We start from the raw sequence: 20,781 nt of genomic DNA on the forward strand, positions 1-20,781 counted from the left end.
CCTCGCGCTTAAATCCGCGCAGACAGCCTCATACTGGAGGACAGACCTGTGCAGGACGGCGGCCCTCTCCTGGTCTGTGACGTTTCCACCAGCCGCCCTCGCCCGGTAGTTCCCGTTTTATGGCGTCGTCGGTTTTTTGACTCGGTACATGCTCTCTCTCATCCGGGGGTCCGGGCCTCTGTTAAACTGGTCAGCTCTAAGTTTGTTGGCCGGGCCTTCACAAATCGGTGAAGGAATGGGCGGCGTGCATTCCCTGCCAGCTCGCGAAGGTTCATAAACACACCAAGGCACCCCTGGAGCAGTTCTTCATCATCATTCATGTACAAGTTGATCCGGTGGGTCCTCTGCCGCAGTCACACGGTTTTACGCACCTTTTAACTATTGTTGACCGCACCACCCGGTGCAGTCCCCCTGGCGTATACTACCTATACTACCGTTTTTGTCAACCTGGGTCTCGCGTTTCGCCCCCCCCCCCCCCCCCCCCCCCCCGTGGACATTACCTCAGACAGAGGCCCCCAGTTCGTTTTAGAGCTTTGGTCAGCTATGGACTGGGGGCCAAGGTCCACCACACAACCGCATACAACCCGTAAGCTAATGTGAGCGGTTCCACAGGTCGCCCCCCAGGAGCATCCCCCCAACCCCTTTCCTGCGCGCCTACACCAGCCTCGTTCACAGGATGGACCTTCCTCTGCCAGTTCTCTCCCTCACAGGTTCAGTTGTTCTGGCCGTTTGCTTAGGCCCACACTGAGACCTCTCCTGTCATCTTTACACACCTCCACAATATTATTATAATTTATTATAATTATTACCATAAGTTAGAAATTGTTGATGAATCACTGAGGATGTTACTCTTGAACTGCAGAATAATTTACCAATTCTATTCAGAATCACAGTCCAGAATGCTCACATATAATTCATCACATTAATCCTGACACACTGCTCTCTCTTCCACCAGCTACCTTTACATGTTAAAAGTATGATGGAAGCAGGAGTAAGGCGAGTCGGCTCACAGTCAGGGTGTGTTTTCCTCCTCTCAGACTGTGCGCGCAGGTGACGATGAGTAACGGCGGCCACATGGGGGCGCTTTATCAACCTGCTGTGGTGGGTAGCTTGGTCAAAATAGTGTTTCCGATGTGACTTCGCTGTGATAGGCAGATGTCTGAACGCACTTTTCCTTTACTAAATATTTATTTTTATTGGGCGATCCGAGTTTACTGAAAAACACGAGGAGGCAGAGAGGAGAACGCCCAGGACCAACCACGCGCCTGAGAGGACGGCGACAGTGATAGTTGTAGTTAATCAAATTAGCAGGCCTGTTATAAAAGAAGCCCCATTTCAACTTCAGCTGATATGCAATACAATACATTGGTCATAGTGTTGACTCTTATTCAAGTTGTAACACATTTATTTCATTTTAAAGATTTTAAACAGGGGCTTATTTACACATGGATTTATGGATTTATGCATTCATTCATAGATACACTTACACGACGTGTGCAAGGTGTACCACCACCCCGTCACCTCTCCTCCAGCAATTGGATAAGAGAATTAAAAATAGAGAGAGATGGGTGGACATACTAACGTGCAGGACTCCACAGCTTTAGCGGGACCTTGAACGCAGCACGCATAGGTTGAGAAACCCCGTGAAGAAATGACGCATCCATTCACAGCGCTTTTACTTCCTGCATCTGTGGCTACAGCTGATGCTTTCTAAGGGGCGCGGCACAGGCACTAACTGTAGCCTAATGGCTGTCGTGCATTTTAACAGAAGTTTTAGTTTTCTTTTCTAACCCGGCTGTAACTTTGGTGTGGACCCAGCACAATGGTAGGATTGATTTATGGTTCTGTACCTACGATACCGTCCAGTACGGGTAACTCTTCTGTGGGCTGCAATGAACTTCGGAGACATCATTTTTTCTTATTGGCACCTTTCAGGTGCTCTTTAACAGGGTCAGCACGGCTGAGGGAAGAGAGGTAGAGGCTAAGCGTTCATGCCAGTTACGGACTCTTCTTCACTAGGTTTGTATTTCCGTAAACAAAACGGAGCCATTCCAGGATTGAGGGTAAAAGCGGGAAAATACGCCCGAATGTTGTGTTACTTTGTGACTAAAGGTGGGAAAGATATTTGTAGCACGAACTTCGGAAGTGATAAATCTGTAAACCGCGTTTGGCGAGCTGCAGGTCAGACAAGTTCTTGCCAGCCTTTGTGTGTTTACAGTATTTGTGAAATGCAGCCACCGGTACTCATGCACTCAGTGTTTCAGACCGAGCTCAGAGATGCAGGCTGCTCACGTGTGGTCAGAATCGGAAAGTTACCTCGCAAACGGTAACCTCCAGGGAACGGCCCCGTGCACGCGCACACACATTTTTAAAAACCTTTTTGCGTTTACGTGTGGACGAGGAATACAGAGTTCATCACACACCGTCAGAGGTATGTGCCTTTTTCCACGCCACGCTGTGTGCACGTTATTGTTTACATGGGATGAACTGCAGAATAGCAGATAGAGACAAAATACTGTTAATCTGACTGTCTGCAGGTTTACACGCAGTTACTGTCCCTCTGTTTACAAAGGCAGAGGCGTCACGGTGGGATTATTTTACGTGTAGTTGTTTTTTCCTGTGTAATAATATTCAACATTGCATCAATACATTTTTCAAAAAATGCCTCTCTGTGCAAAATGGGTTTAAAAGAAAGGAGCCAATAAAACAGTCCTTACATTCACACAAAGGTTCGGCTGAAAGCACGAACGAGACCCTGCTGTTTGTACTCGAGCAATTTTGTAACTAAATTGTCATCAGTTTCAAATGATAAGAAGTGAACCTGTGTGAGTCCTGTTGCTCACTTTGTTCATTTGATTTAGCAAAAATCGTGTCACAGTGGTTACATGGTTAGCGCGTGTTCCAAACACGAAGGGTGATGACAGGGTTCAAGAAATATCTGTGTCATGTGCAAGTCACAAAGGTGACCCCCTTGAGAATAAGGAAGGAGAAGAAAGAAACTTACCATGTGATGTTGAAATGCTGTCAGCAGTGTCGTTTCTGATCTTTTGTTCCACAGAGCTGACTGTTGTCCTGTAAATATGGATCAGATAAAAGAAGCCAGGGTGCCGTGCTCCAGCCTCCTCACCTACCACAGAGAGCTGCTCGTGACCAGGCTGAGGAGCATTCAGTGCATCCTGGACAACCTGTTCACCTGTGGCTTCTTCTGTCAGGAGGATGTTGAGATTGTTCAGCAAACTGCCACCAAGGCTGATCAGGTAGAAAAAAGAAGATCCCAGACAAAAACTGTGCTCAAAAATCTCTGAATACGACTCCTGACTGCCTCTCCGAGGAGGTGATGTTTGTGATAGTGTCTGCATGTGTGCGTGTCATCACTCTGTGTGTAAACGTGACAGCTTGAAAAGTTTGGATTGTGTGTTTGTAAAACTGTGTGGAGGGTGAGGTCATGCTAACGACCCACGTCAGCTATCGTCCATCAAGGTCTTCAAGGTCAACTTAGTAATTCATTGGTGGACAGCTATCATTCCTACAGGTGTTGTGTGTTTTGTGAATATATCGAAAGTACTGTATAAAATGACATTTGACCTCTGACCTCTCCTTTAAGGTCAGTAGATTGCATACATACTTCACAATTTAAAAACTTTAAATATAAATTTGAATTTCTTTCATGATTTTTTTTCTTTTTCTTTTTTTTTTTTAGGTGCGCAAAGTCCTGGAGCTGGTCCAGTGCAAAGGGGAGGAGGCCTGTGAATATTTCATCTTCATAATTTATAAAGTATGTGATGCATACATAGACCTGCAGCCATGGCTGGAAGAGATCAACTACAACCCAAGTGAAGATGTAGCAGTGATGAAGGTGGTTAACACTGATCCAAGTAGGTGTCATTATCTTTGACCTCTTTCATACTTTACAGCTCTCACATCTGTAAGAAGTCAGTCTGCTGTTACCAGTTGAGCCGTTATGGTAGAATATAAGAATCTATAACAAGAGTAACAGTATATTTTCTACATGATTATACAGAAAGTGTAGTTATATTTCAAACTGTAATTGTAGAAACCAGCGAGGTTTTTTTGAGTGACTGAAGTTATATGTAGAGTATGTGGGTGTTTTAAATGAATAACGACAGTAACCATCAGGCTGATGCAGCAGGATTAAAGGAGTCCCTGAATGTTATTGACTTAAAGCTGTTTTATTTGTTATTTTTTACTTGAACTTGTAGAACTTTTGTTTGTGAGAGCATGAAACATGCGCAGCCTTACCACCTCCTCAAGTCTCAGAATATCTTAAAAGCACTTGAAAAGCAAAATATGTTCAGTATGCAAAGGTCTTAAATGTTAATAGTGATGCCACAATTTCAGTGCACATTTCTGCCCACTTCACAGATTTAAATGATGTAACATGCACTGTAAAAGTAAATGATTTAGCTGGACATGAGACAAACGTTGTAAAGCAGCTCTGTCAGCCCTCACAGTTTATTTCTGTGTGGATAAAACAGGGTAACAGATACAGTAAGATAAGCTAGAGTAACTAACGCAGTGGTTAAAGCCAGTATCTAAGAAACAACTAATAACAGAAGGCAACCTGCACTCTGTCGCAAAACAATATTTGATACAAAATATCCAGACAGCCATTTTTTAGGTGGGCACACTATTCTTTATGATTTCTTTTCACATTATTAAACACATTTGGACACATTTGTAACATTTTACCTTATTATTCATTTGAACTGATATCAGTTATGTTTAACTTTTGTTTGTATACTTTCAGGCTTTTGGTCTAAATTTCATGTAAGTTTAACTAAATGTAATTAAGCCACACAAAAGCTTCCCTACCTGGAACCAGTCAACGTCACGCTGCAATTCTCCCTTAAATCATGTGATGACCAATAAAACACGGTGCACCGAAATCATAAAGAACACACTTTTTTTTCTCTTTAGAAACCCAGAAGAAATCCCCCGTCTGTAGCTACAGATAACACACGCACACACACACGCACGCACGCACGCACGCACACGCACGCACACGCGCACGCACACACGCACACACGCGCACGCACACGCACACACACGCGCGCGCGCGCACAGCAGCGCTGCAAGATGAGCAGTCAGTCTTTATTTAAACGTTTGGAGCTATTTACACTGAATATTCCACTTTTGGAGCTTTCTCACACTGGGCCAGTTGCTCTTGTGTTTTCTTATTTAATCTGATACGTTTTTCTTGCTATTTTTGGTCATTTATGAAACAGCTGAGCAGTGGCGGCACTCGGGTTGTAAACACTCCACTCCCTCAGTTCTCTCTGCTTCACTTTTTTTGTAGTTCTTACAAAGAGCAACACCTCCTTATAAAACTCTAGATTTCCCCCATGCTTATGTGTTCTCTACCCTGTAAAAACGTGAACACATGGAAAATTGAATAGCTATGTTAGTGCGCATAATTCTTTTTTGCCTTTCTAGAGGAGTTTTGTCTTCTACAGTTAGATTAGAAGATCATAGTGGTATTGTAAAGCGCTTTGGGTGCCTAGAAAAGCGCTATATAAATCCAATCTATTATTATTATTATTATTATTATTATTATAGTATTGCTGTGCTGGGATACCTGCTGTTATTGTGGTAGTGTTGTGAGTTACAGTGCATTTGGAAAGTATTCACAGTGCTTCACTGTGCAATGCTGTCTCAGAGACCTGAAGATGATTCGTTCACTGGACTTCATGGCTGCCACTGACATGCTTATACAGACAGCCGTGTGCCAAACCATGCCCAATCAGCTGAATTTACCACGGTGGAAACAGGATGCACCCGAGTGTCATGGAAAAAGTTACACATGTCAAGTTTTGTTTTTTATTTTCAATACATTTGCACCAGTTCTGAGTTTTTTCAGTCATTATGGACTACTGTGTTCAGGAATTTGAGCTGAACTTGACTGGAATTTACTTCGTTATCAGGCTGTAACATGGCAGCATGTGGAACCAGTGAAGTGCTGTGAATCCGGCACAGATGCACTGATCTAGATCTGTTTAAGAATGAGTTTGATCAAAGCTTTGACACTTTTTAATGTGCACTAAGTCAGCAGATACTGTGAGAAGTTAAGACATGACATGAGCCGGGACACCAGCTTCATCATGTCCTATGGCCAGCAAGAGGAGACGCGGCTGGAGGACCTCTACACTGACACTGTGATGGAACTGCTAAATGACTGCAATGAAAGCCTGGGCTTCTTAGAGAGTGTGGACCAGCTCCTGGGAGATCACGCAGCTTTCAACCCCCAAGGTGAAATCATCTACGTAATGGGGGATGCTGGTGTGGGAAAATCCATCCTTCTGCAGAAGCTCCAGAACCTCTGGTCCATAAAAGAGTTGCAGACGGATGCAGTCTTCTTCTTTAAGTTTCGCTGTAGGACGTTCAGCACCTTCAAGGACGCAGAACAAATCTCTCTCAGAGACCTTTTGTTCAAACACAACTGCTACCCAGATCACGATCCAGACAATGAAGTGTTTGATTACATCCTGCGCTTCCCAGAGAAAGTCGTTTTTACCTTTGACGGCTACGATGAGATTCAGGAGGACGTCGACCTGATGAACCTGCCTGAGGTGGTTTCACCGGAGGATAAGGCCAACCCGCTCCAGCTGCTTATCAGCTTGCTCTGTGGGAAATTACTCAAGGGCTCTCAAAAAGTGCTGACGGCCCGGACAGGGATTGAGATCCAAAGCAGGGTGATCAGAAAGAAGGTGGCTCTGCGTGGGTTCTCCCCAGATCACCTGAAGACTTACACTGATTTGCACTTTAAGGAGCAGGAGCACAGAGAGCTGGTGTCCATTCAGCTGGATGCCAGCCCCCACCTCTGTGGGCTGTGCTCCACCCCGCTGTTCTGCTGGATTGTATTTAAGAGCTTTGGACACCTGCACACAATGCACGACAGCTTTCATCTGCCCGAAACCTGCATCACGCTCACCGACATCTTCCTCCTGCTGTCCGAAGTGTTCCTCAGTCGCTCTGCTACACCTGCTCCGTCTTTGCTGAAGAAAAGCACCCGCTGCACCTCGGAGACGTTCAAAGCAGGGCTCAGGCCTCTTGCTGTGTTTGCCAAGCTGGCGCTGCAGGGAATGGAGAGAGGCAGCTTCATTTCCAGCCAAGAGGAGATCAGTGAGTGTGGTGTGATGGAGCAAGATCTGACTCTCGGCTTTCTCAGACCTGTTAGTGAGGAGGGTGCCAGCGGGAGCTCCGCTACCTTTGAGTTCCTCCACATCACCCTTCAGTCTTTCCTGGCGGCTTTTGCTCTGGTGTTGGACGAGCAGGCTGCTGCCAGCTCCATCCTCAAGTTCTTCACAGAGTGCAGCAGGAGAAGGAAGGTGTCTTGTCTGCCTCTTGATTCCTGCATAAGTAGCTCTTCAAAGCCCAGCGAAAAGAAGCCGTTTGCAACCAACGAACACCTGCAGTTCACTAATCTGTTCCTGTGCGGCCTGCTGTCCAAGAGTCAAAGAGGCTTGATGGGACATCTGGTGTCTCCCGTCTTACTGAAGAAGAAACGGGCCCTGCTGAAGTCGTACCTTTCCACTAGTGTCAAGTTGCACCTGCGTGGCTTACCCCACTACGACGGCCAGGAAGGCAAGAAAGTTCACGTCTTGCCCAACTTCCTGTGGATGCTGAGGTGCATATTCGAGACGGGAAGCAAAGACATTGCTCAGATGACGGCGAAAGGCATCACGGCCGGCTTCATCAAGCTGGGTTACTGTAACGTGTACTCGGGTGACTGCACCGCCCTGAACTTTGTGCTGCAGCACCGTCAGAAAGTCCTGGGGCTCGACATGGATAACAACAACATCAGTGACTATGGGGTGAAGCAGCTCAAGCCTTCCTTTTGCAAGATGACCGTAGTGAGGTGAGTACGGCCGTGCTTTCAAACACCTGCTTCGTTTAACTCTGAGCTCTAATACAACTGTTCCCCTGCAGACTGTGTGTGAATCACCTGTCCGACAGCAGCATCGAGATTCTTGCAGAGGAGCTGTGCAAACACAAAGTTGTGGAGGTTTTGGGGTGAGTAAACGTTGTAAAGCCAGTCATTGTCGTAACAACAGACTATATCAGGGTGCTGGATGTGATTACATCAACATTTGGGAGCGACTGATCTGATTTTTGGATCAGATTGGGATCGGTGACACCTCAGTAGCACCCAGGGGCCCAGTCTGTTCAGTTCAGTTTTCCATTGTGTATGTTCACTCCTTCACACTTCAGCAGCAGTGCACTGTTTGCTAATGATGTGGAAGTGCTAACACAGCATGGAGGAATCTGAGAGTAAAGGCTCAGCACTGTCTGCTCTCACTCAGCATTCAAACTCTCTCTGATCCAGTTATCTGGGTGGTAGTTGTATAAAGTTATAAACTGATTTGTGTCATTGAGCGAAATAAGTAAGTCAGAATTCAGGTGACCCTGAATCCTCCCTTAGTTATGCTGCAATAGACGTAGGCTGCCGGGGGATTCCCATGATGCATTGAGTTTTTCCTTTCCAGTCACCTTTCTCACTCACTATGTGTTAACAGACCTCTCTGCACTGAATCATATCTGTTATTAATCTCTGTCTCTCTTCCACAGCATGTCTTTATCCTGTCTTCCTTCTCTCACCCCAACCAATCACAGCAGATGGCCCCGCCCCTCCATGAGCCTGGTTCTGCCGGAGGTTTCTTCCTGTTAAAAGGGAGTTTTTCCTTCCCACTGTCGCCAAAGTGCTGCTCACAGGGGGTCATATGATTGTTGGGTTTTTCTCTGTATCTATGAAGCGCCTTGAGGCGGCTTTTGTTGTGATTTGGCGCTATATAAATAAAATTGAATTGAATTGAATAGAAACGCTCTGTGCTCGACACGTCTTGTTTCACATTGCCAAGGTTCAGAAATGTTACTAAACAACGGGTTGGCTCACTGTGCCTGCAACGGTCTATAGGTTTTGCTGTTGTGACAGGATTTGTTCAGTGATACATTTTTTCCTTTTAGGATCCACTTCCATGTTCTGCGTTGAGCAGCCCACAGTGAATAAATATCCTTGGTTTGGTTTGTAGGCTCTGAGCTCATCACTCCAGCCACGTGTGGCACATACAACAACAACAACTTTATTTATAGAGCACATTTAAAAACCAACGCTATACCAAAGTGCTTAACAAAAAAGACAGAAAATAGAACATAAATATTATAAGACCAACAAAGTACCAAATATGCTAACAGGTCAGTGTCACTGATACAGGAATAGCATGAAATGCAAATCAAATAAAAACATAGCAAAAGCACAAAAAAAGATATGTATAAAAGAGAAATAGAGTAAGTCAAGAAATCAGATAGGCAAGGTTAAATAAATAGGTTTCTAACCGTGATTTAAATGATTGGATAGCAGTAGGTTACTCCACAAATCAGGTGCAGCCAAGACAAACGCACGGTCAGCTCTAGACTTCAGCCGAGATCTTGGCTGCACCAAGAGTAACTGAGTAGATCATCTTAGTGCTCTAACAGGAATATACGATCGAAGGAGTTCAGTAAGGTAGCTCAGCACTGTGTTGTTGATCATTTTAAAGTAAGCAGCAGTATTTTAATTTAGATTTAATGGGTAGCCAGTGCAGGTTAGCTAGAACAGGCGTAACAGAGGCAAACCTCCCAGCTCCAGTCTGAAGGCGTGCCGCCGCATTTTTGAACAGTTTGCAGTCTGTGAAGAAGAGCAGACTGAAGACCGAAATAAAGGGAATTGCAGTAATCCAGCCCAAAGGCCTGAATAAGCTTTTCCAAGTCTTTATGCGGAACGTAATGCCTAGTCTTGGAGATGAGACGCAATTGGTAGAAACTAGATCTACAGCAGACACTTGTTTATCAAATTTAAAAGAGCTGTGCAGCAACTCGCTCAAATTGCTAACAGTAGATCCAGGCGGATGGTGGAGGGGTTGACGCTGATGCAGGCAGCAGCAGCACTGCTGACGTTTCTGAGGCAGTTAGAAAACTGCTCAGTTTGGGCTGGAGTGTTTGGTGTCAGCGAGGACATTGGTGTTTATATAGACACATATACTTTTACAAACAACTATGGATGTCTTACAGTGTTTGGAATAATGTTTTCATCTTATCTTCTGTAATTCTTTTTATTTGAGGATACTATCCCTCTGTTCAGCACTCCGCCGACACTTGATGTCCTTTAAATGTGCTATAATGCACCGCAGCTTCAGTTGCCTGCATGAAGCAGCTCGCTATGTTATTCCACTTTCTCCAAAACCTGTCTGAATCACTTTTTAAAAAACCAAAAACACACAGTGATTTATATTTTTACATTTGTGTCCTCAGGCTTTACAACAATAACATCACAGATGTTGGAGCCAGGCTTGTTGCTCAGATCATCGAAGAATGCCCCAAACTGCGAGTTCTCAAGTAAGTTAAACATATCTCCATTTGGGGAAAAAACCAACATACCTTACTAACATTACTAACCTTGAATACTTGGACATTACTTTGTAGGATTGGTAAAAACAAGATCACCAGTGTTGGTGGGAGGCATCTGGCCAACGCCATAAAGAAGAGCTCGTCAATATTCGACGTTGGGTAAGAATTCAGTGTTCATCCAGGAAATTCAGCAAAGTGCTGAGGCGTAAGAAACAAAGTAAAAATGCAGCTTTAATGGTGACAGAGGAAGTTTCTAGCATTTATTCTGAGCGTTTGGGCACAACAGAAATAACCCTGGTGACTGAAACCAGATGTGACAAAGAGAGAAATCCCACCGAGAGGCATTTTTAGCTGTGTTGTTTAGCCCAGCTGCAAACATTTGAGGAAGGACTTGGTAACGAGGTGCCTGATCAGGCTTTCTGTGCATTTTTGCAGGATGTGGGGCAACAGTCTCGGCGATGAGGGAGCAGAAGCATTTGGAGAAGCTTTGAGGAACCACCCGAGCCTCACCAACCTCAGGTAGGAAGTTATAAAAACGGCACAAAAATAAAAACGCCCATTCAGACTTACTGATTAAAATCTTTACTCTTTTTTTGTCTTCTAGTCTGTCGGCCAATTGCATTACATCCAGAGGTGGGCGGGGCCTGGCTGAAGCACTGAAAGAGAACACGGCACTCAGGATATTCTGGTACGTGCAGTCTGTATTATCTCAGTCGACATCAGTAATGTAGGAGAGCTGGGATGCGCCACCTGAACTCGCAGCGCAGCGCTTAAATGCATGGTTGACCTTATGGATGTGGAGCTACGTCACAGTCAATGCTGCCTCTCCAGAGTGACTACAGTCTCAGGGCTGTGTGCCGTTACTGTTTGTGCTTTTTAGGTTGGTGGAGAATGAAATGACCGATGATGCAGCTCCACACCTGGCTGACATGATTCAGGCAAACACTGGTCTGACCCACCTGTGGTGAGGACAACACAGCATCAGTCTGCACCCTGTTTACACAGCATGGATCGGAGCTCTTACACAGCTCAGTGTCCTTTGTAAGTCACTGCTTGTTGGTCTGCAGGTTAATCAGCAACCGGTTCACTGTGGAAGGGATCAGGCAGCTCGCTGAGGCCCTCGCTCACAACAAAGCACTCAAAGAGATATGGTGAGCATCAGTTCAAATTGACATCTTGGTCTTTTATTCTCCCCTCAAGGTTATGTCAGACCAAGCAGAGGGTGGGTGATTATTTGAAGTCCAACTTATTCCGGACACAAACTTAAGCTAGTTAGGGACTGATCGGTAACTGTGAGGCTGTTGAATGCTCTGCTATCACTTCCAACATGAACGAAGACAGGAAACTAAACAGCAGTGATGTTTGCAGGGTTACTGAAGTTGGGCTAGCTCAGACCTTCCCAAAGTGTGGGGCCCGCCCCCTAGGGGGGGCGCAGAGCCATTGCAGGGGGGGCGCGGTGTGAAAAGGGGAAAAAAAACAAACAAGGCTTGGACACTGCTAGCACAGGCGCCCACAGAAACGCAAAGCAGGAGATGAAGCATCGCTGAATATGTTTCCAAACCAAAGACTAGAAAACATGGTGAAGCAAATCTTCCCTTTGGCTTCACCTGCACAGGCGCTGAGGTAGGTCTCCTTGCAGGACTGGTTTCCCTGCGTCGGGAGCAGCGCTTCAAATCACAGACAAACAGGATCCCACATTCTTGATCTTTAGTTCACAAACAATTGTTGTAATGACTAACTGCTCCTGACATGTTGGAGATGTTTGCTCTTTATACAGTAAAGTTACAGCAGGATGCAAATAATATCAGGCTGATCCTGCTACGATTTGTTCCCTCGGTTCAAATCACAGACAAACAGGATCCCACAGCTGTTTATGTTTTTAAACCCATTTTGCACAGAGAGGATTTTTTTGATTTGATAGCAATGTTGAACATTATTACACAAAAAAAACAACTACACGTAAAATAATCCCACCGTGACGCCTCTGCCTTTGTAAACAGAGGGACAGTAACTGCGTGTAAACCTGCAGACAGTCAGATTAACAGTATTTTGTCTCTATCTGCTATTCTGCAGTTCATCCCATGTAAACAATAACGTGGCCACAGCGTGACGTGGAAAAAGGCACATACCTCTGACGGTGTGTGATGAACTCTGTATTCCTCGTCCACACGTAAACGCAAAAAAGGAGTTTTAAAAAATCTCAGTTTTCGGTGATTCGAAACGCCGTTTAGGTGGATGAAACAGCTGCGTGTTCAAAAATACCCGTGTAGGTGCGGACGCAGCGTAACAGAGTTAGTAGTTTATTTTATTACTACCTGTAATTTATTGCAGATTATTGTATTTGCTTAATTGTTTACTAAATGTTTGAGGAGTGAAATAAACCGCAGTGGAGCAAAACATTTTTCATGTAAAACAAAGGGGGGCCCAGCAAAAAAAGTTTGGGAACCACTGACTTAAAGATTGGATATCCCACCTGCTGTGATGGTTTAATGCGGTACAGATGTTTTTATTATCATTACGTCACATCCTGTTTATGACAGTTAAGATAAATAATATTCTTATAAGAAATAAAATTGTCTCATGTACACACTACTGTACTTTAATGCAGGTCATAAGGGTGGTACGTTAGAATTTATCAGGTGGTACTCATTGTGAAAAGTTTGAGAACCACTGATCTGATCATCAGGCGCCTCTACTGTAAGGTAGACCCTACAGTAATGGACTAGTGCGTAAATAGGCTCAAAGGGTGTAGCTCTGCTGATGGCCCTTATTTCTCTGTTGAAACCGACAGCGAGCGAATAAAATAGAGGAATGAAGCTGTCCCAAGTCATTTCAGGTTCAGTAAAAAAACAGGAAATTTCTGCTTTCTGTATTACTGAGGAGGAAGGAAAAACATCATTCAGATGTTCAGCGGAGACAGAATTTATTGATTCGTCAGTAAAAGGTCTATTGAGATATTACCAATGATGAATGAAAGAAAAACACTAAAGTGTCGGGCCAGTACGTGCCAACAGAAGTAACTGGTGGTGGGGACGTGTTGATCTCCTCGATCTGGAGCTGAGCTGGATCCACATTGGACCCAGACTAGCAGGGAGATGCCCTCTACAACACTAGGTCCAGCTTCTCCCCGTCACCCGTCTTTGACAGCATCCACAGAGTGAATTGCAGGTTACGTGGGGCCGTCGTTAACGTTGTCCCTGTGAATGCATGACTGGAGTCTGATTGTATTTCTGCAGCGTGAAAGGAAACCGGCTCTCTGAAGAGGAAGAGCAGCAGTTTGTGTCGGAGAAGCGGCTGCGGTTCCACTGACTGGGCACCTCACATGACGCATGCACGGAGCTGAGTGAAGGAGGAAGTGCGCTCGGTCCGTGTGCTGGTGTCAGCAAACAGTTTCACCCGATGCTGCGGGGATAAAGTCGCACCACCTCCATTGTCTGTGTTTTTATCTATTTAATATTCTTAAGCGAAAAACCCGGAATGTTTCTTTTTGAAATCTCTGAACGACATCACCGTGTTTCATTTTGGGGACTTTCCCCTAAAATTTCAACAAGTGTTTCACAGTTTTCCACAAAAGTTAGGAAGTGGGAGCTTAAACAAGAAGTATACAGCATGCTGACTTCCTCACATGCACACCTTGTTTTGAGTGTACTGTAAATGCTCTTTTATATTCATCTTACTGTTACACAAATGCTGTTTTTCACTTGATGGTGTTTCAAAGGTCTCGAACTCTTTCCTGTGTTCCTGCATAGATGTGACCTAAAGTGTTAAAAGTGTTACAAGAATAAATAAGTGGAGCCCAAACACTCCTGAGTGGCAAATGTGTGAATGCGGTTCCTGTGTCGAACACGGGCGAAGACTTTGATTCGACTGTTTCAGACGTGGCCAACACGTCAGTATATCACTACCAACGTGTTTTACACATGGCCTCAAGTCCTTGTGTTGGAATGTTTGTGCGTGTTTGTTTAGGAAGAAAACTAAGCAAAATGCTTCATTGTGGTCGATTCAGTTAAAAAACATTGTCCAAGCAGCCGTCTGATTGGTCCAGGTAATCTTTAATAAACAAACAGGCAGCGTGGTCGTTTCAGAGAGCCGGAGCTCCTTACACACAGGTGCCTTGATGTGCTGTTCAGTATGAACATTAACCCAGGCTGCTAGCTGCTTGGACCCCACAGGCTAACAGACCTACATGCTGTGAAATCCTGTTTCTATGGATGCACATACAGAAATATTCAAGCTTGCTATGATTCTTTTGTTGTACAGATTGTTTGTCGGGGCTCAGACCCGACAGTTTGCAGATAAAAAGCATGCTGGGACTGTTTCTCTCGGTGCACACTATCAAACACAGCAGCAACCAGCAGCTCTCAGAGCCTCTCGTTTGATCTTTGAGTGATTTCTTCTTTTTCTTATTGGTTTATTTGTCTCAGCTTTCTGCCACTTACCTGAGTTCAGGTATAAACACACCACACCTTCCCTCAGCAGGCTGTAGTCTGCACCACCACTTACTTTTATTTAGCTTCAGGTTCGTTCTCCTCCCTCGCTCACCATGTGTGGTTTCAAAATGAGAAGATGATGATGATGATGATGATGATGGCCAAAATGCTGGGAGCGTCATGAACCCAGCACATTTACCTTGTGCTTCTTCAGACAGTAGAGACCTAATAACTGGATAAAGTCTGAGGCAGGACCGTCTCATATATTCACATTAGAACTGTTTTATTCTTTGGAATAAGCAAAGGTCCAGTATTGATCAGCCTCCATGTGCCTACAGTAATAAGTGCCAGATTTTCTTTTCTTTCTTTCCAGCGAGTTGCAGGCTGTGCAGGGGATTTCTGCCTGCCAGTGCAAACAGGGGAAGCCCCATCGTGATGACCCAAGTTACACAATAATGCAAAAAGCCATTGGAGAACTGAGAATCTGAGGCTGGTCACTGAAAGAGTTCACCCAGCTCCCATCATGGTGTGGACTGTCATTTAGCATCTAATGGGGCGTCACTGCAACTAATAACACCTGTCATTAGTTTAACTTTATTAATCACTCTGTAAGACAGATTTACAGGGCTCTGATTGGATGGCGTTCGGCTGACGTTAGGGTAGATCCTGGCTACAGCCTGGGCTGTGACACACCTCCGTCAGTGTAAATGTATCTAACCATGCAATGAATCCCTCACATATGTTCATACATGAAAGAAGAAGAAGACGTACGTCAACATTATGTCTCAGTTCATCTATACGATCTTTATTGTGGCCTCTTAAAAATTTTGGAACTTTTCTCTTATTTAATTATCTGTGGAGGTCTTTCTCACTAGGAAAGCTGTGAAACGTCAGAAAACAGCCACAGAGTCTGAATCGAGATTAAAGTGTCATCAGAGTATGAAAGGTCACTGACACTGGGTGACTTCGAGTGACGATGGGTGAAATGACAGCTGGTGACTTTGACTCCTCAGCTTGCTCTTGTACCAGCTGTAAAGCAACGCCAGGCGTGTTTACGCGTGGGTCTGTGGGCTCTGATCAGGAACGAGCCTCCCGTGACATTTACAGGAGCTGTAGTCTTTGGATGTGTGCTGATGTAACCAAAGTCCCGTACTGAGCTCAGATATAACGTCATCTCCTGAGGAAGACCGCGCCACGTGGCAGAAAGCTCTGGAAATGTTTTGCTACAGAGTTGCAACTATAATTTAACTGCACTCGTAACATGCTCTCATTTAACGCCAGCCTTTCCCGTAAAAGTTCAAGGATTCAGCGTGGTGTCAGAGCCACTGTGGTATTAGAGGTGTCTGTGTTATTGCAAAATGATGGCAATACAAAAACCCACACGGACAGGAGAGTGAAACGTCAAAGTCATCTTTTAAGGCCAGATTTGTTGCACATTTCCTCATAAATTCACAGACAGAAATGAAAAGACAGGCGGACCTGCTCACAGGAATCAGCTGCATGATCAGTCAGGGGAAAGTGGTTGTAATCTCTTGCAGAATTCAGATCAGAGAGAGAGATGACGGTACAGTCAAAGCCCTGTGAGATGTCCATCAAGCAGCCACGTGGTCGCTCTGTCGCTACAAACGCACCGATCCTGCCTCCACGCACTGTGCGAAGGGAGCGTGTCACCGGGCTCGGTTAATCTCCGTGTGGCCGTCCGATTTCCAGAATACAGTGTGACGATTCAGCAGTCATGAGTGCGCCGGGGTGGATCCCAAAACTCCAAACGCCCACCAGAGAACCACACTAGCTTCAATACATTCAACAACGACTCCCAGCTGACTCACGAGACGTGTGTGTGTTCAGTGAGGGACCGTGTGAAAATGGTCAGTGAGAGGAGGGGCTACAGGGGTCGGCGTGTTCTGCACTTCTGTCATTTGCTCATGAAAACTTTTAATGATGTAAAAAGTTTACATTTCACAGAGTCCAGTGTTTCATCTTAAAAAACGTCATACTTTCACAGAATACACCCCCCAACACACACATTACATGTCATGGAAGACACGGTGAACGCAGCAAGAGTCACAATAAAAAGCAAAGTTAGCATGATCATAAAAACATCATTATAAAATCTTTTCAGCCATTGAATCATTTTTGGGAGATACAAAAACCAAACAAACTGCTGCCTGTGATTCTTTTTACATATTTATATAAGCACAAAATGAATGTTGACTTCGCACAAATCAGTGAGCGTTTGAGGAATGTGTAGGAAAGCAATAATAAAACGTAAACCATGGTTATTCTATTAAAACCATTTTCCCTCCCTCCGCACCGCCATCATTTTCTCACGGTCTCTAAGATCACAGACGACACAGGAACCTTTCATGTCCTGCTTTCATGATAAAAATCTCAAAAATAACGTCAAGCACATCAAGATCATAAGTGAGAGCGCACTGCCTCCCAGTGGTGGAGAGCAGCAACTACAGAAACTGCAAAACAAAAAGGATCCTGTCTCTACAGACTAGAAGGCACACATCTAAACAGACATGTTTCTGTCTCCCATTATTCTCATATTTAAAACAATATATTAATGTTTGATTTCAAACACTTTACTATGTAAATAAGTTCAATTACCAAAATGACAAATCTTAAAAAAACCTCGGGTTCGTAGCCAGTCTCCACCTCCATAACACGATGCAGCTTCTGCATGATTTCAAGCATAAAAAGAAAATCCCAAATATCACTTATAACTGCATATTGTTCATTTAATGATGATAATTACAAGATGAGAAACTAGTCACAGAAGCCTGGAGGTCACTGAGTGGCTGCCTGGTGTTGCGAGAGAAAAACGTGTGTTCTCTGATTGGTGGGTGAGTGGTAGTGGTAGTCAGTGGTCACAGAGAGGTACAGGCTGCTGCTGTGGTCACTCGCAGTTTGTATGGAGGTTGCTGACTTGTCTTCAGACATTCACTAACGACTTACCGATCATCTAAAGGTGGCCACGGCAATCTGCTCGCAACCAGAGCAACTGGAAGGAGGTTTTTGGTGTAGCATCCTCTTTGCAACCCCCAGCAAACGCTCACAGACTGACTGCGCAATCAGGAAGGGGTGCATTTAGTCTTCACAGGCAAAAGAGACTGAGGGAAAAGGATGACAAGTTTCAGGTGTTTTGGAGCTTTGGGATCCACACAAGCCCTGGATCAGTAGATGGGTTTGAACTTAGCTCGTCCTCCAAGGCTGAGCGTGAGCTTGTTGGTGAAATCAGTATCAGGGACTTGACTGGTTCCTCAGCGAGGTCTTCAGGCACACCTAACCCCAAACAGACAGGTCCAGTTAGTCCCTCCAGTTCTGTTTAGCTTACGTTCCCTCAGCCTCAGCACCTGGACTGCTGCATTTGCCAGGATCGAGATCAAGTTGCTGACTCCCAGTGTGACGGTCAGTGCCTGAAAAAGCTTCACAGAGCTCACTGCTTTCCTGGGACCTTTATAGTCCTGCAGCTCCTCACAAGTAAACTGTCTCAGTCTGGTGCAACACTGTACCGTGAGGGCTCGGTTTACCTGCAGCTGCTACGGTTATGATGCAGAAATGAACACGAGCTGACAGAAGTGATAAAAAAAAACTGAAGCTCATTTTTACAGGAAGGAACACAAAGCTAAAAACTGAAGGTCTTGAAAGGTTTTCCCACATTGTCTCGTTACCAGATCCCGTCCATGATGGAACGAGACATTATTTATGTCCAGACATATTCTGTTCACGTGCTCTTTACCCTGGTGTTGAATAAGCAGGTTCATGCAGGTTCTGCAGCATGCACTGGAGCCGTTTGCAGCCACGTGTACGGCAGCCTGGATGTTATACCTCAAGATCCTGGTGCTTTGTTGGAAAACTACAGACTGACATCTGCTGGTGGGGACAAAGTATTTCAGGTCCTGATGAAGTTGGGTCTGGTCTGTGGAGGTGAACGTGATGTCTGAAAGTGAAGCTCCAGCTTTACTAGCAGAGGGTTAAAATCTCCATCCATCCATTTTCTTAACCACGTATCCAAAAGTCGGGCTGTAGCCTTTTCCAGCCAGGAATGTGGGCTAACTTGAGGGAAAGAAGAGACTCGGACGGGGAAGAACTGCTCCCCGTGTGGACGCGGCTGAAGTCGGATAAGCAGTTAAAAAACAGGATGGGTGGATTTTTAATTTAGTCTCATTTTGCCACATGCTGTCGTGTCCCATTGTTCTGGCATGCACAACACTTATCGTGTCAGAGAAGTAGCAGCAATGTGCTGCAGTGGGTTTAGGCTGGTGAGTGATGGACTGGGCTCCTGTACCTGTGTGGGCGGGGTCTAAAAAGCACTGATGACTGAGTGTTTGACAGTAGTCACAGTTGACTGGCACCGTTTTTGCAGCAGCACTGTCAGCTGCGAGAAGCTGCAGACGCAGACACGCCGTCTCTGGCTTGTTTCTCCTGCTCGGGTAGAATGGCAGTTGTGGTAAGATGGTCCTGGTGGTGGTGGGGGTTGTAGGGCGTTGGGTGGAGGACAGCCGGCTCGGCCGTAGTCTGGACTCCCCTCTGTCCTGGCTGCTGCGTGCCGAGCGTCGCTACAACAAGGCACTGGGAGACACTGATGCTGACGGAGGAGGGGAGGGGGCGAGTCGGAGCGCGTCAGCCAACAGTCTCCCTCCTCCTCCTCCATACTGGTGTACTGGTGTATACTGGTGATGCCCCGAGCGTCAGGGCTGGAGGAGTCTGTCAACTCTGATGCTGAGTGTAGATGTGCAACTTAAACATAAAACAGACAAGTTTGTATCCCTGAAGATTGCTTAAATGACATTTGGCACACTGTGGTACTACATTATTGGGTGGGTGGGTTGTGGGAGGAAGGGTGCTAACTGATCACAGTGGTCATAGAGTCCAGCAGAGTCCCTGAATCCAGGGATTTCATTTTTGCAGATCCCTCTGGGGACGTCTCATGTTCCTGAAATCACAGAAAAGAACCAGATGCTGACATTTAAAAAATACCATCTTTACGTCTGTGGATGTGGATTTTACCTGTGCAATGAAAGCTTTAATCCGATGGATGCTCAGGACAGGACCTGTTCACCTCAAACCACTCATCGATACAGCTGCAGGAGAGAAAACAAGATGGGAGGAGTCAGTGAGACAGCGTGAGAAGAGCGATGCTGCCCGAGTCATTCCGCCACGATGCACCTCATCAGACTTTACACCTACGGCTATTTTCACTTGTTCGTGTGGTACAAAGCATTGTTAACACTGGAACATTTACCCGTGCACCTTCTCCCTGGCATTAATAAAGTAAACCTCGTAGAGCTCATGAAGTCCATTTTGCTGCGTCTGGCGACACCTGCTGGTGTGCAGTAGTCTCGTCACATGTACATGTAGTGGACCGTGTTGGACTTGACCCACTCAGGCTACAGAAAGCACACGTGTTTCCTCTTTCAGAGCACCACAGTGGGGTCTGATGTAATGTATCGAAAATGAAAGAACAAAGCAGTTAAACACTTTCCTCCTTCAAATGATTGGAATTCAAAACATTATTATTAACTATCAGCAAACATGCTTTACATACTTACAATATCCTCATGTATTTATGTATGTAGAGCCACACTTTAAAAGGAACCAAACAGCTGTGTCCAGTTCATTACAAACACAGATAGCATTCATATGAAAAACAGCTGAAACAAACTTCCTGTTGGATAGTGAAGCCTCAAAACCTCAGGCTGACGGTTTTCACCACTGCTCTTGGTGCCTTGAAGGCTGATGCAACCCTCGCATTTCATTAGCCAATGAGCGCTCCCCGGTTTATCCTGCTTTCTGACTATAACTTACAAAATGAACCTCATGTTTTCTACAATCTGACCTCAAACTACCAGCCGAGACCATAAAGTCACCTGGGCAGTGTTTGCTGAGGTCAAACTCGGAGAAGGAGTCACCCATCGCTGGCCTTTAAAGCATTTTAGCA

At 45.2% G+C, this 20,781-nt stretch overlaps 2 protein-coding genes across 3 annotated transcripts in view; one reads left to right on the forward strand and one right to left on the reverse strand.

The window, feature by feature from the left end:
- Window positions 1-1,641: 1,641 nt before the first annotated feature.
- nod1 (nucleotide-binding oligomerization domain containing 1) lies at window positions 1,642-14,212 on the forward strand. 2 transcript variants are annotated; one of them, XM_085422043.1, is made up of 13 exons: window positions 1,642-1,825; window positions 1,936-2,019; window positions 3,059-3,257; window positions 3,701-3,875; window positions 6,064-7,876; window positions 7,948-8,031; window positions 10,306-10,389; window positions 10,477-10,560; window positions 10,837-10,920; window positions 11,006-11,089; window positions 11,282-11,365; window positions 11,469-11,552; window positions 13,638-14,212. In XM_085422043.1, exons 3-13 carry the CDS (start codon window positions 3,081-3,083, stop codon window positions 13,708-13,710), a joined length of 2,826 nt encoding a protein of 941 aa, XP_085278169.1. In that variant the 5' UTR covers window positions 1,642-1,825; window positions 1,936-2,019; window positions 3,059-3,080; the 3' UTR covers window positions 13,711-14,212. The 2 variants fall into 2 exon arrangements, with proteins under 2 accessions (XP_085278169.1, XP_085278170.1); XM_085422044.1 differs by lacking the exons at window positions 1,642-1,825; window positions 1,936-2,019 and adding an exon at window positions 2,057-2,431.
- Window positions 14,213-16,227: 2,015 nt separating this feature from the next.
- Window positions 16,228-20,781, reverse strand: part of znrf2b (zinc and ring finger 2b) — a 52,602-nt gene continuing 48,048 nt past the window's right edge. The window contains exons 4-5 of the mRNA XM_085422051.1: window positions 19,851-19,924; window positions 16,228-19,776 (exon numbers count right to left, since the gene is read on the reverse strand). Coding sequence (XP_085278177.1) covers window positions 19,867-19,924 — 58 coding nt within the window. The 3' untranslated portion in view covers window positions 16,228-19,776; window positions 19,851-19,866. The remainder of the gene's footprint in view (window positions 19,777-19,850; window positions 19,925-20,781) is intronic.

Source organism: Rhamphochromis longiceps, linkage group LG11 (genome assembly GCF_057381845.1).
Source record: "Rhamphochromis longiceps isolate RC_006_pf linkage group LG11, R_longiceps_female_GT1.1, whole genome shotgun sequence".
NCBI lineage: Eukaryota > Metazoa > Chordata > Actinopteri > Cichliformes > Cichlidae > Rhamphochromis > Rhamphochromis longiceps.